At 40.8% G+C, this 21,526-nt stretch overlaps 1 protein-coding gene across 13 annotated transcripts in view; it reads right to left on the bottom strand.

Moving 5' to 3' along the window:
* Positions 1-21,526, bottom strand: part of BZW2 (basic leucine zipper and W2 domains 2) — a 77,506-nt gene that overhangs the window by 6,774 nt on the left and 49,206 nt on the right. For 8 of the 13 annotated variants that reach the window (XM_077811412.1, XM_077811413.1, XM_077811411.1 and 5 more), the window contains 5 exons: positions 18,553-18,688; positions 13,085-13,194; positions 11,125-11,295; positions 10,573-10,734; positions 6,625-6,763 (listed from right to left, as the gene is read on the bottom strand). In XM_077811412.1, coding sequence (XP_077667538.1) covers positions 6,625-6,763; positions 10,573-10,734; positions 11,125-11,295; positions 13,085-13,194; positions 18,553-18,688 — 718 coding nt within the window. Of the gene's footprint in view, positions 1-6,369; positions 6,489-6,624; positions 6,764-10,572; positions 10,735-11,124; positions 11,296-13,084; positions 13,195-18,552; positions 18,689-21,526 lie in introns of all 13 variants that reach the window. The other 5 variants (XM_077811415.1, XM_077811417.1, XM_077811408.1 and 2 more) reach the window with 3 other exon arrangements.

Here is a 21,526-nt window from a genome sequence, read left to right on the forward strand (position 1 = left end):
GAGAGGTCCCAAGGCACACTTCATTAAGGTGTCTTCACTGCAGACTTAACTTGAACTATAACTCAAGTATTGCCCCTAGCTCAAGTCCTGTCCATACACAAAAACCCTTAACTTGAGTGAGGTGGTGCTTTTAACTTGAGCTAAGGGGCCCATAAGGTGGTACAGGCTACAGCTTCTGTTTAGCGCAACTTATCGCACTGTAGCTCATGTGTTGTTTCGCAGTGTGGCTGCTCTCACTCGAGGTAGGCTAACTTGAAAGGAGTTAAGTTAACTGTAGCAAAGACAGAACCTTAGATGGGGCTTTTTGATTATCATTATTATTATGCAAGTAATGTTACCCACAGTTTAACTGTGGCAAAATGCTTGCATTTCTTTTGTGTGTATTTTCTGCTGTGAAAGGTTCATAAGCCACCTTCCACTTGCTAGGGAAGGTAATTGGAGTAACTGAGTAGAAATAATGAAATTTACCTCATAGAAAATTGTGTGTAAATTAAGCTTGAAGATCTCCTTAAGTGGAGGATTAATAGATTGCATGTTCAGAGAGGTGGTTCAAATTGGTCTATTATAAAGACTCCAAAATGAAGACAAGCAAAATAAAATCATTAGCATCTTTAAGGCCTCAGTCAGGTGCAGCAAGTGAGTGTATATCTCCCATGAGAACTCCCAATTATTTCAGTCTCTTTAGGGGGTTCTGCAAGGCCAGAAACGTCTTCAGGAACTTAATAAAACGTAGCTTTAGTGGCCTTTAAAGAACAGAAAAAAGATTTTATTCCATGTTAGGAACATTTTTTCTTCAAGGATGAAATCCTGGCCTCACTGAAGTCAACAGAAGTTTGGACGGAGACCACAGCGTGGCCAAGATTTCACCCCGGGTCTCTAAGTTAGAGATAAATTTTAGTAGAGCTACAGGAGATTCTGTGCTTAATGAATGTGATATAATATGCAATCCAATATTACTTACATTCAGTCTTTTCCCCACTATAGTTCAGCCAGAAATGAAGATGTTTTATTCAAGGAAAGTGTGGGCTCCTTACTGAATGAGGGAGGCAACCTCGTGACAGAGGAAGTGGAAAAAGCTAATGTACTCAATGCTTTTTTTGCCTCTGTCTTCACGAACGAGATCAGCTCCCAGACTACTGCACTGGGCAGCACAGCATGGGGAGGAGGTGACCAGCCCTCTGTGGAGAAAGAAGTGGTTTGGGACTATTTAGAAAAGCTGGACGAGCACAAGTCCATAGGGCCACAGGCACTGCATCCGAGAGGCTAAAGGAGTTGGTGGATGTGATTGCAGAGCCATTGGCCATTATCTTTTAAAACTGGTGGCGATCAGGTGAGGTCCCGGATGACTGGAAAAAGTGCCCTTCTTTAAAAAAGGGAAGGAGGAGGATCCAGGGAACTACAAGCCAGTCAGCCTCACCTCAGTCCCTGGAAAAATCATGGAGCAGGTCCTCAAGGAATCAATTCTAAAGCACTTAGAGGACAGTAAAGTGATCAGGAACAGTCAGCATGGATTCACCAAGGGCAAGTCATGTCTGACTAATCTAATTGCCTTCTATGACGAGATAACTGGCTCTGTGGATGAGGGGAAAGCAGTGGATGTGTTATTCCTTGACTTTAGCAAAGCTTTTGACACCGTCTCCCACAGTATTGTTGCCAGCAAGTTAAAGGAGTATGGGCTGGATGAATGGACTATAAGGTGGATAGAAAGCTGGCTAGATCGTCGGGCTCAACGGGTAGTGATCAATGGCTCCATGTCTAGTTGGCAGCCGGTATCAAGCGGAGTGCCCCAAGGGTCGGTCCTGGGGCCGATTTTGTTCAATATCTTCATTAATGATCTGGAGGATGGCGTGGACTGCACCCTCAACAAGTTTGCAGATGACACTGAACTGGGAGGAGAGGTAGATATGCTGGAGGGTTGGGATAGGATACAGAGGACCTAGACAAATAGAGGATTGGGCCAAAAGAAATCTGATGAGGTTCAACAAGGACAAATGCAGACTCCTGCACTTAGGACAGAAGAATCCTATGCACTGCTACAGACTAGGGACCGAATAGCTAGACAGCAGTTCTGGAGAAAAGGACCTACGGGGTACAGTGGACGAGAAGCTGGATATGAGTCAACAGTGTGCCCTTGTTGCCAAGAAGGCTAATGGCATTTTGGGCTGTATAAGTAGGGGCATTGCCAGCAGATGGAGGGACGTGATCGTTCCCCTCTATTCGACATTGGTGAGGCCTCATCTGGAGTACTGTGTCCAGTTTTGGGCCCCACACTACAAGAAGGATGTGGAAAAATTGGAAAGCGTCCAGCGGAGGGCAACAAAAATGATTAGGGGACTGGAACACATGACTTACGAGGAGAGGCTAAGGGAAACTGGAATTGTTTAGTCTGCTGAAAGGAAGAATGAGGGGGAATTTGATAGCTGCTTTCAACTACCTGAAAGGGGGTTCCAAAGTGGATGGCTCTAGACTGTTCTCAGTGGTAGCAGATGACAGAACAAGGAGTAATGGTCTCAAGTTGCAGTGGGGGAGGTTTAGATTGGATATTAGGAAAAACCTTTTTCACTAGGAGGGTGGTGAAGCACTGGAATGCGTTACCTAGGGAGGTGATGGAATCTCCTTCCTTTGAGGTTTTTAAGGTCAGGCTTGACAAAGCCCTGGCTGGGATGATTTAGTTGGGGATTGGTCCTGCTTTGAGCAGGGGGTTGGACTAGATGACCTCCTGAGGTCCCTTCCAACCCTGATATTCTATGATTTAGAATGGACTGAAAGCTTACATCATCCTACGTATGATGGCTGGCCAGTAGAGATCTGGGGGAAGAGTGAGGCTTATTAATTTTTTGTTAGACCTGTGTTGCTGTTGGGGTTGTACTGTCAGTGAGCAATTGCCAGCCTCTGTTTATCGTTAATTGTACTTTTAAGAGTGTAAAGGGTGCTCTTTTACATATTTCTTATAAATATAAATAAAATATATACACAGAACAGAACATTTTTGGTCTTTTGCACTGATAAGAGGCTTGATCCTTCTCATGTTGAAGTCATTAGCAAACTCCCAACATATTCAATGGGATTTGAATCCGGTCTTAAAGGCTCTACATGGCCGAGAATTTATTATAATTAGAGCTCTAATACAGAACTTCTTAAAGGTCTTGTTTTATTATTGGTTCCTGGCTTTAAGACTTCCAAATGCTTTTACTGCTAAACTGACAGTGGATCATCAATGTGGAGGTCCTTATAAATAATTACCAAATTTGACTACCAGTTTCTAATTATATCAACTAAAAGAGATTATATATACAAACTTTCTTCAACAGTAATGAAAGATTAGAACCAGGACCCTCCAGCTGAGGCCAAAATGAACACCATACGGATCAGGGGTTGTTCAAAACTTGCTTAAGGCTCACCTGCAGACTCCTCTGATCCTGATGTTGCTCAGATCAACACAGTCCAGCCAGATGAACAAAGTTACACTGAGGTGCAGTGGGAGCGGGAGAGTCGGGGAAGGGAAAACCTATCGCCTAGGGCTGGCATAGCTCAGGGATATCCTAGTCACATCCCTTTCCGTGCTGTGCCAGCAGCAGGGAGGCATAATAACGTAGGGGCCCCTAGATCATCTCTAAATCACTAGAGGATCTCCTTTACATGAGGATGATCCTCTCTGGGCTGGTTAAATTGGCTTTAAAGGTCAGATTGGCACAAAGCTGCCACACTGCATGAAGAAATCTGGACCTATATCTGTACATTACAAAAGGGAGAGATTTTAGAGTAAGAACATAGAGTCTCAGGTTTTCCAGTTTACATTCAGACAGACACTCTATATTTTGCTGATACATTAAGAGAAAATTCCAGGTTATCCTCTTAGAAAGCAATTCAGGTTTATGGGGCTATTTTAGCCAGAAGCATGGGGAAATATAATAAAATTTGGATTATAATTTAGATGTTAGGAATGCCCCTGCAGGTAGTCCAAGGAAGACATTATCAAAATCACAAACAATTAGGTGCCTAATTTTCATTGTCCAACTACCATTTGCACCTTTGAAAAACTCCCTTGTAATGAATAATGTTCCACAGAGTGAGAATCCAGGGTGTCACACTGTGCACTATCCAAGAGAGTTCTGAGGGATAGTTGCTGGCATTTCTTAATCCCAACCATAGCTATTCCATATGCTGTGTTGATTCACCATACAAAGAAGATGATCAGGTACTCTGAAATCTCTCCAATTCATGGCCCATCCATTTTACGACTTGGCGATCCCAATTAAACCACAGTGGCCTTTGGGCCAAAGATAATCAGTCCTTTAGTGAGGGGAAAGAGGAGCTGCTGTCCTCTCTACATCACCACAGCTCTTGGTAACCTGGTGGACTTCTTAGCTAGTAGGTGATTGCACACGTGAAACTACAGAGATGCGTAGACCTCACAAATCTCCAAGACTCTGATGAAATAACCTGTTTGTAGCAATGGTAGGGGTGGATGCAAGTTCCACCCCTGAAATGGAGATGGTGACAGTCTATCCATGCAACAGACATGGCCCAATATCTAAAATATCCATGCCAGACTCAAATATTAAGTAGGGGTACATGGCTAGCCTTAGAGAAGCTATTCCTGACTCTCTGGGTAAAACCCAGGGAATATATCGCTTGGAGGAAGCCATGGACTGGCCCATGAAAGCAGATGTTGACATGCATATAGAAATGCTAGAGGACAATAATCCATGAGGCCTTCAACACCATACAGTCTCTGTTAAATTCAGCCTGGCATCTATTTCCAAGCGAGTATGAATATAAAAACCCTTCTTTATCATCATTATTGGTGGACCTTATTACAGATCTGACAGGCATGTCAGCACTCTGATCACTGTAGCCTCAATTAGTTCCCCTCATAATCAGTGGCTGATTAAATAATTAGCTAATCAGAAGGAGAAGCTGGGGAGGTAAGGGACTAATTAGCCCTCAGCTGACCTACCTGATAAAAAGCCAGGAAGGAAGGGTTACAAGAGAGAGAAAGACAGAGCTAGCTGAACCTGGAATGAAGGAGCTCCCTAGAAAGAGGGAGACCACCTTTCCTCCTAGCACCCTGGCAAAGAAGAGCTGAAAGAAGTAGAGTTAAAACTGTGATGTTGCACTGTACTGGGGTTGGTGGACAGGCTTAGAATAAAATACAGCCCACATCAGAAGATGGGGACAGCATGGCTGTCCCAGTCCTGACTGTAGTCACTGCTATATTCTGAATTGGGCTCAAACTGGCAAAGAAAGAGAGTCTATTACTTGTTATAATTTCTCATCAGATATACATTTCCTCATAAAAGCAACAGAAACATATTAAAAATATTATCCATAACAGCTGTACAAATAATTCTCAATAGCTTTGTTCCTCATGCATTTACATTGTTATTTATTTAAATTAATTTTTGGTCCCCTATACCATAAACTGAAGACAAATCTACTTAAACTATTTATGTTATCATTTGTGGCACTTAACTTAAATAACATGCAGAAAAGTACAATGCTCATCCAGCATATACAGGGTGAACTAAGGATGGAACACCATCTATTGAGGATGCATGAAAGAAAATCAAATTAGAATGTTTGTGTCTTGTTAAGTCTTAATTTTTCTCAAAAGGTCACATTTTCTATTTTTTATGCTACTAGGGTCAGTTTATGTAGACATAATAAGGAAAGGAATAAATATTGTTGACTCACTTATTTCTGCTTTCTGAAAATCTATATGAATACTTTAGTCAACAGCTGTGTGTATTTTTGAAAGTATACGTGAACACTCAATATGAACAAAAAAATCTATACTGAGCATTTCTAGTCACACTGATTTTCCCCCTTCAACTATTTATAGCAAGAATGTTAGAACAAACTGCTTATCACCCACCTCTCACATGCAGTGCAAGACTATTAGTCTCTATGACAACCTGAACTGAATAAACCTACTAAGAAGACATCTATACTACAAAAATGAAATCCTGGAAATAAAGGCTTCTCCAAGGATCTGACAGTGCCTAGCTATGGCCTGATCCTGCTTCCACTGAAGTCAAGGCAAGATTTGCCAGTGACATCAATGGGAACAGAATAATGCCCATATAAAAGCCAAAAGACCTTGATCACTATTCTTTTCAAGATAACATTGATCACCCCCTTCCCTCCCTCATACAGGTGAGGCAGCTGCACGTATCACAGTTGTGACTCCATGATTTAGGGCTACCCAGCTCCAGCATAGGTTAGAGGAGGAGGAATTTGCTTTAGCTTACTGCTGTTATTAGGTCCTTGATGCCAGCAGGTCTAGCAGAACTCAGGTCTACCATATCTATTCCAACACGCAAAATGCCTGTAAATCCCCCCCCCCGCACACAAACACACACTTACATCATTGGTGAGGGGGTGGCTTGTGTAAGAAGTGCCCATGCCTACCTCCTCCATCTCTACGGCAATGGAGAATCTCCTTTTACAGGGGCAATTCTATCTCTGGCTGGTTTAAGTGGTTTCTGCGCAGACCAGAGAGACCAGCTTCAGAATTTAAATACATGCCAAACTTACTCATTATCTTAGTACAGTGTGTTCCAGTAGGCACAGGACACAATGTTCACTGTACAGCGTACTAAGGCGGATATGGACATATACCTTTGTAAAAGAGTACCACTATCTTCTGAAAGGCTTTCATAAAGTGGATGTTGTCATAACAGTATTCCTGAACCTTCTGGAGAAGAATTAGCTCTGAATGGCCTTGGGTGCTGAACACAGCCAGCAGGGGTGCATATTGCTGGAAGAGGGGGGGAAAAAGGCAAATTATTTTATATAGAAATACTGAAAGTGAAAAATCACAGACACCATTACTACAATTTAACTCCTTGTAAATTTCATCTTTGGAAAAACAATCACCTAGAGAAAGATGTGGTTGCTACACTGACACCTAGATTTTATTGCCAATAATTGCAATTTTATTGCATTAGTGCCATTTACACAAATACACAAGCTTTTGTAAGACAAAAGTTGGGCAACTTGCAATGGATTATTTTAATGTTTCACTTTGCTATTGAATTGTGTAAAGTGAAGTTATAAAACCCATTATGTCAGAGTATGGTTATTTGTATGCTGTTTGGTACAACAGAAGATAAGCAACTATGATATATGATGTTTCAACAATATTCTGGATGCTACATGTTGCAAAGAGAGCACCAACAATGTCACACACCCAGAACTGATGCTCCTTATAATCTGAAATCCCCAGTTTCACAGAGGCTTATAGAGATCATAATAAATCCAGTATGTGAAAACCATTAAATTGAACATGCTGGGGCATGAATTAGAAGTGACCTTTCCTTGTGCAAAGAACACAATAGCTTTTCCAGTACACAAAAATAAACCATTTAATACGGTACACTGGCAAGGTAGTAATGGTCCTTTTTATGACCTTTACCATAACAATTAAAGATCCAAAGAAAAAAGGTAGCTGCTCGTAAAAGGTCAGAACTCCATTTTGTTATGGAAATACTTCTCTTCCTTTTGAAGAAGGAAGTTATGCCAGTTATGACCTTATTTTCATCTGATCGTTCCTTCTAAATAGTCAGAATTTACCTTTCTTGCTTTCTCATTTCTTTCCCTCTCATTAGGGGGTTGTATTGTATTGAAATCAGTGGGATTACTTGCAACCTTAAACTTAAGCATATGCTTAAATGGTTTCTCTTCAGTCCTGGGGCCAGGGTACTCGGCCCCTTACAATTTTGAGCCTGAGGGGAGACAAACTTCACCTGGTCTGCCCCATTGCCCAAATGTACATTTTCAAAGCTACTGCCTACATCATTGCCTAGATTGGTGAAAATTTCATTCCTCAATATGTCCTTTTCACACTAAAAGGGTCACTTCAATATAAGTGTGTTCATAGACTGAATTAAATAGCTTCACAGTGGGTCAGATCTTGAAGTTCTTACTTAATAAGGTCAATGGGAAGAGGACTGAGTAAAAACTTCATAAGCACTTGGGCCAAGTATTCATGTTTCTTTTGAAAATTGATTCATCAGCTATTCTCCTTGGCAGAGACACAAGCTACACAGTTTGTGTAATAAGAGCTTGGTAATTTGAGGTATAGTATTGCAAGGTTCTTTTTTCTAACTTATTTAAGCTCCCACCAAGCAATTACAACTACAAAAATTGCTAGAACTTAGTCAATATTAGCAAGTAAAATATTCACACTCTCCCTCAGTATACGCAAATATTTATCAACAGTGCAACAGTGCCAGCCCTGAAGTGCAAGCTTGGGGTATTGAGATCCTTCCCTCTTTGGCCCTTCAATTGTCCAGCATTTGTTTAATTGGATACAGATGTTGAGAGAGATAACAATACATGCTATGTGTCTCTATTCAATAATGTCAATGGGACTCCGATATTGTCCAGAGATTAATGTCTCCTGCTGCTACATAAATACTAAGGAGTTTATTTTAAAAAAATATAGCCCAAATTTTTGCAGCTTTTAAAGTCAGTGAACTAGTGCCTCGATGTTATTATTCAGGAAGGGCTTTAGAGTGGAGAGATTTCAGTGGGAAAAGCAATCAGTCTTCTTAACCCTGAGGTTCTCAAAAACTGATCTGTGGGGGTAGAGGGAGGCAATAATGAGTCCATAATGCTACAGGAGCTGGCCAAGGCAAGGATTTGCCCAGTAAGGGCTTTAAGGACTTATACAACACAGAGACCCATTGAAGAGGGGCCCCTCTTTATTCATGATGATGGAAGGCCCTCTCACAACATACCAATTGGTTACAGTTTTAAAAAAGGGGCTTACAAATCTTGGGCTACCAGTGCAAGAATTTGGTTCCCACTCTTTCTGGATAGGGGCTGCAACAGCTACAGCCCTGCTAAGGCCAGGAGCCAAACTGATTCATGCAATTGACCGATAGCATTCAAAGGCACACAGGATGTACGTGAGACCTCAGGTAGAGAATCAGGGCTTATTTTCTTGTATTTCCACTTTCAGAATCAAGCAGACAGGCCAACTGAGCGGTGGGGTGGACTTTGTATACTGGGCAGCCAGATGGAGCCTCCAAGGTATTGGCCAGTTCACATCTGGGCCTACGGAGTGAGGCAATCCTGAGCTGGCATGGAAGGAGAGGCAGGCTATGGGACCGGCTGACACTCCTTGTACACTCTTTGGCAGACTGGGAATGGACACAGAGTGCAAATATTGTTCACCTCAGTTAAAAAAGAAAAAAAAGGAAGGAAAGAATCAGACACTATGGAAACCTGGAGAGGGAGGTGAAAAGGCAGCCAAGCATATTGTCTGGAACAGCGGGGAGCCGACCCCCATCTTTCCTGTACTGTACTATTTGTTGCCGGGTACTCCCAGATATTTTAAAATGAATAAAGCTGTAGCTTAATTAAACTATGGCCATGGCCTCCTGTTCTTCTTCCAGCATGGACAGACAATGAGCTGTTCTGGGCTGAGACAGTGGGTTTAGGTCAATGTACATATCAACAGGCCAAGCCTGCAACCTTTACACAGGCATGAGATCCCACTGATCTCAATGGAACTACTCACAAAAGTAAGGACTTCTTCAGAGAGTAAATTTTGCAGGACTGGATTACAAGACAACAATATTTGTATATCACAATGTACTGAAAAACAACTTGTCTATTTATTTCTCTTTCCAGTGTTAATATTCTGAAAGCTGTCCCTTAATACACATGAGCTGCATTGTTAATACTACACCCTATGTTTAAAAAAAAAAAAAATCTGACCTCATAGATGCAATGCTACAACTACGAATTAAGTGATTAAACCAATTACCACCCCAAAGTGGTAAATAAAGCCACTGCTGGAACTCCAAAATGCATCTTCCTGCTGGAAGACAATTGTGTTGAGTTTTTCTTCCCATCTGGTCCCACAGCTGGAAAAGGCTCCATGACCAACATGCAAGGTGCAAAACCTATGGAGATGCAGGACCCCAAGCTTTGTGTATGCTGAACACAAACCTTAGGAGAAGGAACTGAGGAAGACGGGACAGCAGTAGTGGGCAATCAATATTAGAGATTTGGAAAGGTGAGAGGCATTGTGTGCAGAGCACAGATCCATGTTATCATACATGAAACTGGAAGTTCAGCAATTTCCCAACCATCATTTAAAATATGCTTGTCTTAAAAGACTGGTGAGCATAGCCTCACTCTCAGAGTTTACAAGTTCACCAGAACTCTTCAGTGGAATTATGCTCCCCTCCCCAATTCAACTGGCTGATACTAATTCTCCAATTCTTCCCAATTCAGTTGGGAAGTACTAGCCATAATATTGTTGGTGTTTTTGTTTTAAATGCTTCTGAATACTTTTCAACCACATTGTAAAGTATTTGTATCCTTATGAGGTCACCTTATGTTCCTCAGTACTTTGGCCAAAAGCGATGACAGCCACCATATAGCGGGCACAGGGCATTATTCCTCATATATGCAAGATGTTGTTCTAATACTTAATATCAATGTCACACCAGGTTCTATGCCGTCCTGATTTAAACATCCAAAAAAAAGTTTACTGACACCTGTGGAGTATTTTCTTGTTTACAATCTTGGCACATGCACACTCATACACACCTTTAGATGTTTAAGTGCTTGTTCTGCAACCAGCTCTTCCTTCTTGTTCCATTCAACGGCATTCATTATACACGTCCACAGGAGTCCAATCACTGCAGGCTCTGGCAGATCGTTTCTCTTCATTTCCTCTTTTACATAAAGCACTACCTGGTGGAAGAAAAACTTCCCACAATAGTTTGTACAGTTAGATAAAATTCTGAACTATAAATACACTAAGGTGTGGATTATAACAGAAAAAAAGTGGAATTAGCTGCAATCACGTAAGAAAGGCATGGTTTTTCCTTAAAATACCTTATAGAGTAAAACTTGTTCATTTTTTCAAGTCTTTATGTACAATGTAAAACTAAAATAATTCTAGCACCATTCTTGACAGCACAGAAGCCCTGTGATTATGTTTTTGTATAGAATTAAAATAGGAGTAAATTAAATAATTCTAAGATGGGTAGAGAAAGCCTGTGGGGTATATACATATTTCCCTATAGTCACTGTTCATTTAAGTCTTTGCCTAATTGAGTAACAGTACGAATATAAAAATAAAAAACCTCTCCCCACCTCTTTAATTGGACATTCCTGAGACAGACGTTCCTGTAGCTCTTTTTGAAGTTCTTTACGAGTCCCCAGTGACTGCTGGACTCGGAGGAAATCTGAGAGCTCTTTTAGCTGTGCATCAGTGAAGTACTTTGCAAAATGCTCCACATTCTGCCGATTGGCTGGAAATAGTTCCTAGGAGGCAGAGAATGCTTCTCTGTTAAATAAACTACCAAGAAAGCTTATGGTGAGGAAGGAGAACTGGTTAAAAGAAAATTAATGTTTGCATTTTCAGTGGAGAAACCACATTAATTTTTATATAGGCTTGTTTTAGAGATAGTTGGTAACAGAGAAAAAACTACAACTCTTCAGGTTATATACAAAGAAAAGACAAGTAATTTACAAATTAATATTAAGTCTGCATATTCATGAAAAAACCTTGAGTTTAAAATAATATTTCAAAACATAGACCACAAAGCGATCATGCTAAGATCGGAGACTATGAACACAGAGCATTTCTATATATTTACATTTTGAGAGAATATATCAGTGTGTTATTTACCATATACTGCACAAAAGTGAATAGGAATATTTCTGAGAGCCATCCAATAAATATGGAAAATTATTGCATTAAATAGACAGGACACCATTAAAATAACTCATTCACAAGTGTGGCATCATTCAGCCCATACAAGTCACAGCAACAGCAGACCAGTGAATTATGAGAATCCAACCATGAAAAAAAGTAGATGACAACTCTCAAGTCTGCTACTATAACTAGCACGTCATCTTGTCAGGGAGGGGATGGCAGTTATTTACAGACCGGTTCCCGGTGTCTGAAAGAACGATTCATGATCTGGATAACAGGCCTTATGACAGACACTAAAGGAGCACACTCTGTTTACTTATCTATCTTGGTCTACAAGTACCTACACAGGAGATATCGTCTGATACTGAAGCCTTTTAATCTAGTAGACAATAGCATTATACATTATCCAGTTGCTAAAAGCTGAAGATAGCAATGTTCAAACTGGAAATAATACATAAAGATTCTTTTTTAAACTATGTGGGTAATTAGTTATTGGAACAGATTACCAAGAGATATGGTAAATTTTTCATCACTTGGACTTTTTAAAATCAAGATTTGATGTCTTTACAGAAAAATATGATCTAGTTTAGTTGCACATTGGGCTAGAAGAAGGAATTACTGGGTGAAACTCTCTGGTCTGTGTTATGCAGAAAGTCAGATTTATAATCTGGCTTTATAATCTATGAATCCAAGCGTCTTCAGGCAAATGCAAGAGACCTGCACATTAGACAGCAAGAATCAACTATTTCTTCCCAGGAACCCACAATTCTCAACACTTCAGGCTGTTGTTATGATCCAAGAATTATATGCATGAACCGCAAGGCCATTGGCCTGACCACACACTGCTCCTAGTGGTTCTGCAGCTATCATTTTAGAACCACTGACTACCAAAATGCTTAGTCTTGTATTCACTTTATGAGGATATCCCAACACTATTTCACAATTTTAAATTATAGAGCTATAATTCATTTTCAAGAGTATAATAATTTCATAAACCACTGCAGCTTCACTCATGGTTTTCTGCAACTAACAAACTACGTCATTAAAATAAAATCCTCAAATACACACATACTGGTTATTTATACTCTGTTATTACCAGAGTTTCAGTGGACAGTGACAAATAAAAGTTAGTTAATTCTCTGGCTTCTTAAACTATATTCTTCAGTCTTCCTGCTATGGAAAAACAAAAGTGGATCGGAAAAAAATTACAGGACCTGATGCTTTAACAATGATGCAGGGACAGTAGCTCTAACATTATTACTGTGATTCAAAATATGTCAGTTTTTTGGGAGGGAGCATTAGTGGGAATTAACATTTATGACAAAGTAGCATCTGCCTTATATATCCTCCTCTTCCTAAAACAACAAAAACTCCCAGAAAATACATGGTACTTACTAGCAATCGCTTGTCTAAGTTGGCTTTTCTTAAAGAGGAGGTAACTGAGTTGGCATCTTTCTCTGCTATCCATGCTTTGAAAAGCTTTACAGCAAAAGATGCCGCAATTCCTATTTAAGAAAATAAAGTAAACAAGAACACACACTTCAGCAACTTTTGGAATGAATTAGCAATGCTTGAGAGATTTTAACAAACTAGGTAGAAAGCAAGATTGTGCGTTCTGTGGATTCTTTGTCAAAGATAACAAGCATTTACAGTTTGTGTTTAGATTATTTTTATTTTAAATGCAATCTTATTTTCTTTAATTACTTTGCAAAGTTCACAAGTACTTTCAAACATGCTGGTTTTATATCTGCATTGAACCAATCAGATTTCCCCAATTGTTTTCCTTGCAATTGGTCTTGTTTTCATTTATAGACTATGTTAATTGTTGGATCATATTAAAGAAGTTCTGTATTAAAATCACAAATGAGTTTGATTCCCCATAGTTTAAATTCCAGGGTATTACTAATTAAGAGGTCTCTTGGTTTTTGGTACTGTTTCTCTCCCTCTGTGTGTGAAACTTGCAAGCTGCTAATTGCGTTAGTACATTCTAAGACAGAGTCTGTTCTCAAAGCAATTCACACAGAGAGAGACTCAAAGCAATACTCTGTAACAACAGAAACAGCACCCAGAGACTCCCCACCCTTCTGTTGTATTAACAATTGTGATTAAAATAGAGATAGAGGATGTATGTGGATGGATGCCTTGGTGTGGATAATAACTGAATGATCAGGGAGCTGCCAGCCTAAGAATCCAGTGTCCATCGGCTGAAGAAGGCGTCAAGTGGAAATAACCAGAGGACCCCCGGAGGGCACACTGGAATCCACCCAACAGCCTCAAGAATGGGAGAACCAAAGAACAAGATAACATCTGGCAGCACGGAGCCGTCCGGAATGTGCTATCTGCTGACTGATTCAGCAACAGCATGATGAAGGAATTCCCATAGACTGGCATAGGAAGAAACTCCTATAAAAATGGACTCTAGAAAGTGAGAACTTTGGGGGGGTCTGATTCTGCAAACCAACTTCCAGGAGCATCAGACTAGCATCTGACAAGGCCCTGCTCCCTCCTCATGTCCAGGCCACCTGACCAGTGGCTTGGTATGAGCAACTATAAGGCTGGTAACTATGATAACAACCTTGCAGAACCTGTGTCTGTGTGTGTATGAATGAATGTGTGAATAAATATAAGATTGAATGGAATGTTATAGCTATAACTAACAGCTTACTAAGATTCTTTCTGTATTCACTAAAAATGTGGTATTTTGCCTTTTCCCCTTTAATAAGATCCTGCTGGTTTTTATTTTATTGGTATAACACAACGATTTAAAAAAAACACAAATACATGAATTTTGACAGATTTAAATAGGGAATCAGTTTAAGTAGAAGGATACTTGACTGTCTAAATAATTTGAAAGAAATTAAATTATGCACTGGAGGAAACTTGATGAAAACTCTCCAGAGTTATACAGTAAGTGCTTTATTATGATAAACCAAACACTACTTCCTTTGTAATTGGTTTAGATTAGTGAAGAAAAAATATACAGTATGTATTATTTTTTCTTCTGTGTTCCTGTATCTAGAATCACCATGGGATTGTAGCTATTCAAAACACTTATGTAATATCTTAAAGTAGGAGTGCATTCTCTTTGAAATTGCATAGGGTTTTTTACAGGTAACTTTAATGACTTTTTTTTGTTGTGTTTGCACAATGCCTAGCCCAATGGGGTTCTGGCACATAACTACAGCACCTGGGTGCTAACATCATAAAAATAAACAACAGCTGCCCCACCGGCTCCCATATATTCATCATCTTCTCCCTCATCTCAAAATCATCTGGTTTTAAAATGAAAATAGGACATAGCTAGGTAGGAAGCAAGCATGACACAATTGTTATTTGCCAATTTACAGACGCTCATTTTCTCTCTTTTCATTTGTAGCGAATCATAAACTATCTTCTGAAAAGATTATTCCCTGAGCATCCCCGAAGAGAAAGAAATAACATGCACAATTTTCAATGACATTGGTATGGCAGTTTTTCCAATCTTATGTAGTGGAATGTTGGCTGTGGGGCATGAGCATGATACGAGTGCTAAATGGAACTGCAAATGCTCAACACCTCTCAGGATCAGGCCTAAGACTTTTTACTTTGCATTTTAGTTTTATATTAGTGTGTCAAGTTGAAACGGACATGAAGCAAACATACAGTTACATAGCCTCTGACTATTCAGCAGTGAGAAAGAGTGTGTTCGACTAACACAAGATTTAAAGAACAATGCATGCCTATGATTATGTATCTGCAAAACAGCTCATTTTTAACCACAGCTCACTCTACCAAAGTTTAAAAAAATTAATTATGCATTCCAAAACTGAATTTGGATAAAAGACAACGTAAGTCATTTACAGTTAGAAATCATTATCCACAGTTTATGTACATACCACTCACTATAGAATACGACATTCTAGAAAACTCAGGAGAGGGAAACATTCCATTTTGTGACCATAAGGATTTTTCATGCAACAATGCCTTTCAGCACAGCTATTACCAGGATTTTGCTTTAAACACACCTTTTCTACTGAAAGTCTGATACCTCACAGCAGCTACTTGGGCCACATGATACTTCATTGTATGGTACAGATCAATAGTGTGCAACAGCAAAAGGCTGACTGGCTGCAAAAAGCAACAGAAAAAACATGCAAGTTTTGGGGCAAATATATGCCAAGAACCAAAAGCACTAGGAATAAGTAAGGAGCTGTCAAGTTTAAAAAACCTAAGAATATGGGTTCATAATGTAAGGTTTTTTGCTCTGGTTTTACACAGGGCATAAAATTGTATCCTTCAACATTAATTTGAAATTTGGCATTTGTAGTTCAAGGTAAAAATAAATCCTAAGCTTTTGTGTTTTCAGATGCCTCTTGTGTTCCTGTAACTAAAAAAGGCTGCCATTTAAAAGCACTACAGGCCATTACCCTAAAACATAGATTAGTGCTTTTGTTTGGATTTTCTCCTAGATTTATTCCCATCGTGAAAGCTGTGGGTGATGGCAGAGCAGGGCTGCAGCTGTGGCCTTTCTTTATGTAGCATTTGGAAAACAAACGTAATTAGGGTTAGCATGCAGTAAAGGAGAACATGTTCCACTCAGAGCTGCTTTAAACAGTTGCAGTATTTTGCAGTGAACACAGCTTCATTTTAAAAAATACCTTTGTAAAAAAGAAAAGTACAACATTGCCAGTATGTGTATGAGTTATGATGGGAAACCCACATTCACAGACCAATCTGTTGGGGGGGGGGGGGGGGAGCCTCTGGAAAAATATTAAGTCTCCAAAGCAGAAGAAATATCACAATGCACCATAAGATTGAAAGAACAGTTACTTACCCTACCGTGGCTGTCTAAGGTTATGTAACACTATCAATCCCATTGTAGATGCACAGGTGCCTCATTCATGCGAGTTCAGATTTTTTTAATGGGAGTGTCCACTGGGGTCACATATGTGCACTGTGCTTTTTTGTGCTCCCATGCAAGGACATAAAGGGCAGAGTGGCCATGACTTTCCTTCATGTATCAAAGACTTTGTTTGCTTAGGAATCAAAGTGGGGATGGCGGACAGGTCCGGGAATCCACACTAACACCACCTTGAAGAACACTGTTAACACAGGGTAACTGTTCTTTTTTCTTCGAGTATGGGTCTGTGTTGATCTGACTGGGAAGCAGTACCCACCCAGGATGGTGGGAAATGAAGAATTTCAGCTGTACCCAACAGTGATTGAAGTATTGCTCTCCTGAAGTTGGACTTACAGCTACGCCCAAGGCATAGCATTTGAGAAAGATCAGTGGGCTGCTCCATGTTGCAGACTTGATGTTTTATGGAAAAGATACACCAGCCAGATGGTAACACAGTGAGATGTATTGTGTTATGGAGAGTGCCCTTAATAGAGCTGAACAAAAGGTTGGTCTACTTTAAAATGCAATAAGTAGCCAAGGATCTTGGTATTGGGGCCTGGATAGGATCCAGACCATGTTGGACTGCCCTTACTGAGAACCATTTCTATTTAGAAGGTTTTTCAGGTGGATGTTTTTCTCTCTGTATCAGGATTTTCTTGACCTATAGGGAGCAGTCCGTGTCCATGGTACTCAGCCAGCCAATAGCCATGCTACCAAATGCAGTGACTATGGGTCTGGGTAAAGCATCTGGCCATGGGACTGAGAGATCAGGTCTGGACAGTCTGGGAGCTGGATCCGGGATGGATGGTCATCTGTAATAGGTATATCAGCCAAAACTGCCTCAGCCCATATTAGCTACAAGAATGACCTTTTGATCTTGGAAATCACTCTGGGTATCAAGGGAATCAGTAGACAGTCATAGAGAAGTCCTCTCTTATACTGCAGGGGGGAAGGCATCTGGCAATAATCCTACAGTTAGACCCCATCTGGAGCAAAAGTTCTCACACTTGGCATTGTCTCTGATAACAAACAAGTATTATGGGGGTTCACTAATGATAACATATCTGCATGGACCATTCATGATTGGGCATGGGTTACCTGCTCAGGAAGTCTGCTGGCTGATGCTGACTGCCAGGTGAGCTGCATCTCCATAGGACTTGTGAGTCCTTGCAGAGAATGATTTGTATACCAAACACCTATCTACCAAGGATGTGTCTCTCCCCCAGACAGAACAGGCATCAATTATGCCCATCAATCAGGGGGATGTCAGTCACAGATCAGGCAGGGTTTAAACCCTGAGGGTTTAGAGCAGTGGTCCCCAAACTTTTTATGTCATGGGCCCCCCCTTTACCCATAATGGACTTTGTCCACTTTCCCCCGGGAGCTGTGGTTGGGAGTGGGGCCAGAGCCGCAGCCAGGGCTGGAGCCGGAGCCGGAGCCAGGAGCACAGCTGCAGCCGGAACTGCAGCTGGAGCTGGATCTGCGGCTGTGGCCAGGGGAGAGCGGAGCTGGGTGACACTCCTTCCCAAACCCTCCCTGAGGGCTGGCCTGGGCCCCACTTTGCCCCCTCAAATGTTCCTCCGTGCCTCCTTAAGAGGGACACACCCCACGGTTTGGGAACCACTGGTTTAGAGTCTGTCATGATGGTTGGTGTGAGGTGTCTCACTCTGCTGTGCAGGGCTAGCTATTTTTTTTTTGGAGGGGGAAGCATTATTAATATATGTTGTTTGCAATGTAGCTGTTGCTGTGATGGTCCCATGGTATAAGAGACCCCCACTACTGACTTGAAGAAGAGCTCTGTGGAGTTCAAAAACTTCTCTTCTTTCACCAACAGAAGTTAGCGCATTAAAAAGATATTACTTCACCCACCTTGTCTCTAATATTAACGTATGTTGTACAAAACACATTTCTCCCCAAACCTATTAAAGCTAAAATCAGAAAAAAAAATTTTTTAAATAAAAAACACAACACACACAAAAATTACCTTCTTTGACAATGTTGTCAGTGAAAAGGCTTGTCAATATGGTGGCAGGAAGTGTTCCATTGCCTAACAGGATCCCACTGAGCATTGCTAACTTTGTCTGCTCCGTTTCAGAAAAGGCTTTAAGGAACAACAGGAGCTGTGGATCAGATCAGACAAACAGGCATATCTGAGCCACAGAGAATGACAATGTGTCGTAAAGAACATTAAGGGCCAGATGATGAACCCCTTACTTCTAAAACAGTCCCACTGAAGTCAATGGAAATGCTAGTGGAGTAAAGTGCTACTCACCAGAACCATAACAGAATCTGGCCTGAAGAGTTTAGCATCACACATTGCCACATTTACAGGAAATGCAATTACAACAGATTCTCTCGGAGCTAAAATTCAAAATAATTTCCTAACTTAAGCAATACTGATATTTTTGATAAAGCTGACAAAGGGGTAGAGGCTCTGGGAGAGAGTTTGGGTGCAGGATCTGGGAGGGAGTTTGGGTGCGGGACGGGGTGCAAGCTTTGGGCTGGGGCAGGGGCGAGGACTCTGGATGGGCAACACTTCCCTTGGGTGGCTCCCGAAATCGACCGGCACATCTCTCTGGCAGTGGCTCCTAGGTGGGGAGGTCAGGGGGTCTCCACGCACTGCCCCTGCCCATAGGCAATTCCCGGCCAATGGGAGTTGCGGAGTCGGTGCTTAGGGTGGGAGAAGCATACGGAGACCCCCTGGCACCCTCACCAGGGCTGCAGGGACATGCCGACTGTTTCCAGGAGCAGCGCAGAGTCAGGGCAGGCAGGGAGCCTACCTTAGCCCTGCTGTGCCGCTGGACTTTTAGCGCCTAAAATCTCTCGGTTTGGCTTCAGTAGACTCCGGGAGATAGGGGGAGGGAGGGAGAGATGTTGAGGGATGGATGGGGAAGAGTTGATCAGCAGGGCCCACGGACCCCCAGGAGTACCCTCGGGGACCTAGTTTGAGAAATGCTGCCATAGATCATCTCACTGAAGAATATAAAACCACTCACAGGGTAAGGCACTACTTCACTTGAGTAAGAGTGACAGATCTGTCCTTCAGTGTTTAAAGTCAAGGATGGTTTCTTGTTAAGGGCCTGATCCATAGACCACTGAAGTCAATGGAAGGCTTTTAGCAGAGTATTTCTATTGACTTTATTTGGCTAATCAGAGTCTTTCCACTGATGACTTCAATGGGATTTGGATCAGGCCCTACAGTTGCAGTTCCTTTACTGACTCATCAAAAGTTTCAAGTATACTAAGAGAACACAGAAATAGGAGAGCTTCCAGTTCTCCCTATGGGGATTGGGGGCAGGGAATGCAATTACAACAGATTCTCTCTTAGCTGAGATTCAAAATAATTTCTTAACTTAAGCAATACTGATATTCTTGATAAAGCTGACAAAGGAAATGCAGGAATCCAAGTTGCTTCTGAGACCTCATCATTCCCATTATTAATTACAGTAAGGCAGCAAATTGGTTTGAGAAGAAAATACAAGCTTTCCTGCTGTGTGAAGCAAAAGAAGATTGTGATTCAAACAGAAAACATAAGAAAATCTGAGATGAAAAGGACTAGAAGACTTATAAATATATGGGTGAGAAAATACTTGGCTATGCTGTTTTTTCCAAAGAAGGTGCAGACTGACTCCAGAGTAGCATGGCAGCTAACTGGTTAGCAGGAAAAGTTATTTAAAGAATGTTATCAAAACCAACAGATCCAGGTCGGGGAAAAATGGAATTTATATTCTTAGCACCAATCTAAAATGTGCATTTTAAATTGCATTTGTTTAATCTACTGTAACCGTGAATTACGATCAATAGCCACAGGAACACTGACATCAGGAGACCTATTAATATTCTGTATATAGAACCCAAAGTGTTCAGACAATAAGCACGCTGGAAAATGCCAATGGTAAAATAACGGCCAGGGTCAAAACTCTCAGAAGCCAGAACATTTAGTGTGAGAGCTGAAATCTATTTTTAAAATATTCCAATGTAATGCCAGTGCAAATTATCTGATTGATGGCCATGGGGACTTAAGTCTTCTTTATCCAAGCCTATAAATGTGCTACCTGAAACGTAACCTTGAGAAAGTGAAAGTAATTCAGAACTTCCAGTTTGAGACTGCCAGCAAAGCTGTTAGTAAGAGGGAGGCATCTTTAGTTTTCCCCTACAGATATTTGCTTTTCCTGCTACATCACCCATCTCTTTGGTCCCCATTTTGGCGAATAAAGAAGGAGGATTATGTATACCCCTTGGAAGCCAAATTGGGTGCATTCCCCATTTTAGCACTTCAAACCAGTATTAATTTCTGACCATCCTACTCTTGATGTGCCGCTTGCATTGTTGTGCATGTGACTTACAAAAATCCCTGGGACAAAGATTTTCAGTAAAGTTGCACCCATTTGCAGTAAAGTTGCACCCAATCTTCAGTAAAGTTGCACCCAATCACATCAGGTCTGAAGTCTGGGCAAAAAGCTGCTATTTTTAAAGCCACTACTACTGACAGCAGAGTTCTACACTCCTATAGGCTGGACAGAGAGGGAGATTATAAAGGGAACAAACATCTTTAACTACCAAAGCACTAATAATAATAGGAACACATTGCTATTATTCAGAAACATTTTTTCACAAACATTTGAAAAATGACACAGGGAAAAAACTCTGTTACATCTCTTTCCATAAAAAAATAATGTATTATAGTATTAAAAACCTACAACATTAATATTTATAAATCCTTCTGAATTTCAGAAATCTACAAATTGAACTTTAGCATTTCTTGAAAGGTTATTGCAAGATCTGAAGTCACATAATATTGTTTAAGTGTTTTCTGTTTCTTCTCACACCACACCCTCAACCAAACATTCTTCTTACAAAGCTCTTTTGGGACAGGTTCTAATTAAAAAGTTATTTAAGTTTATTACATTTCAGTACAATATCTTTGGGGCAGGGACCTTGCCTTCCTGCTTGCAAAT

This window comes from Eretmochelys imbricata, chromosome 2, assembly GCF_965152235.1.
Source record: "Eretmochelys imbricata isolate rEreImb1 chromosome 2, rEreImb1.hap1, whole genome shotgun sequence".
NCBI classification, from domain to species: Eukaryota; Metazoa; Chordata; order Testudines; family Cheloniidae; genus Eretmochelys; species Eretmochelys imbricata.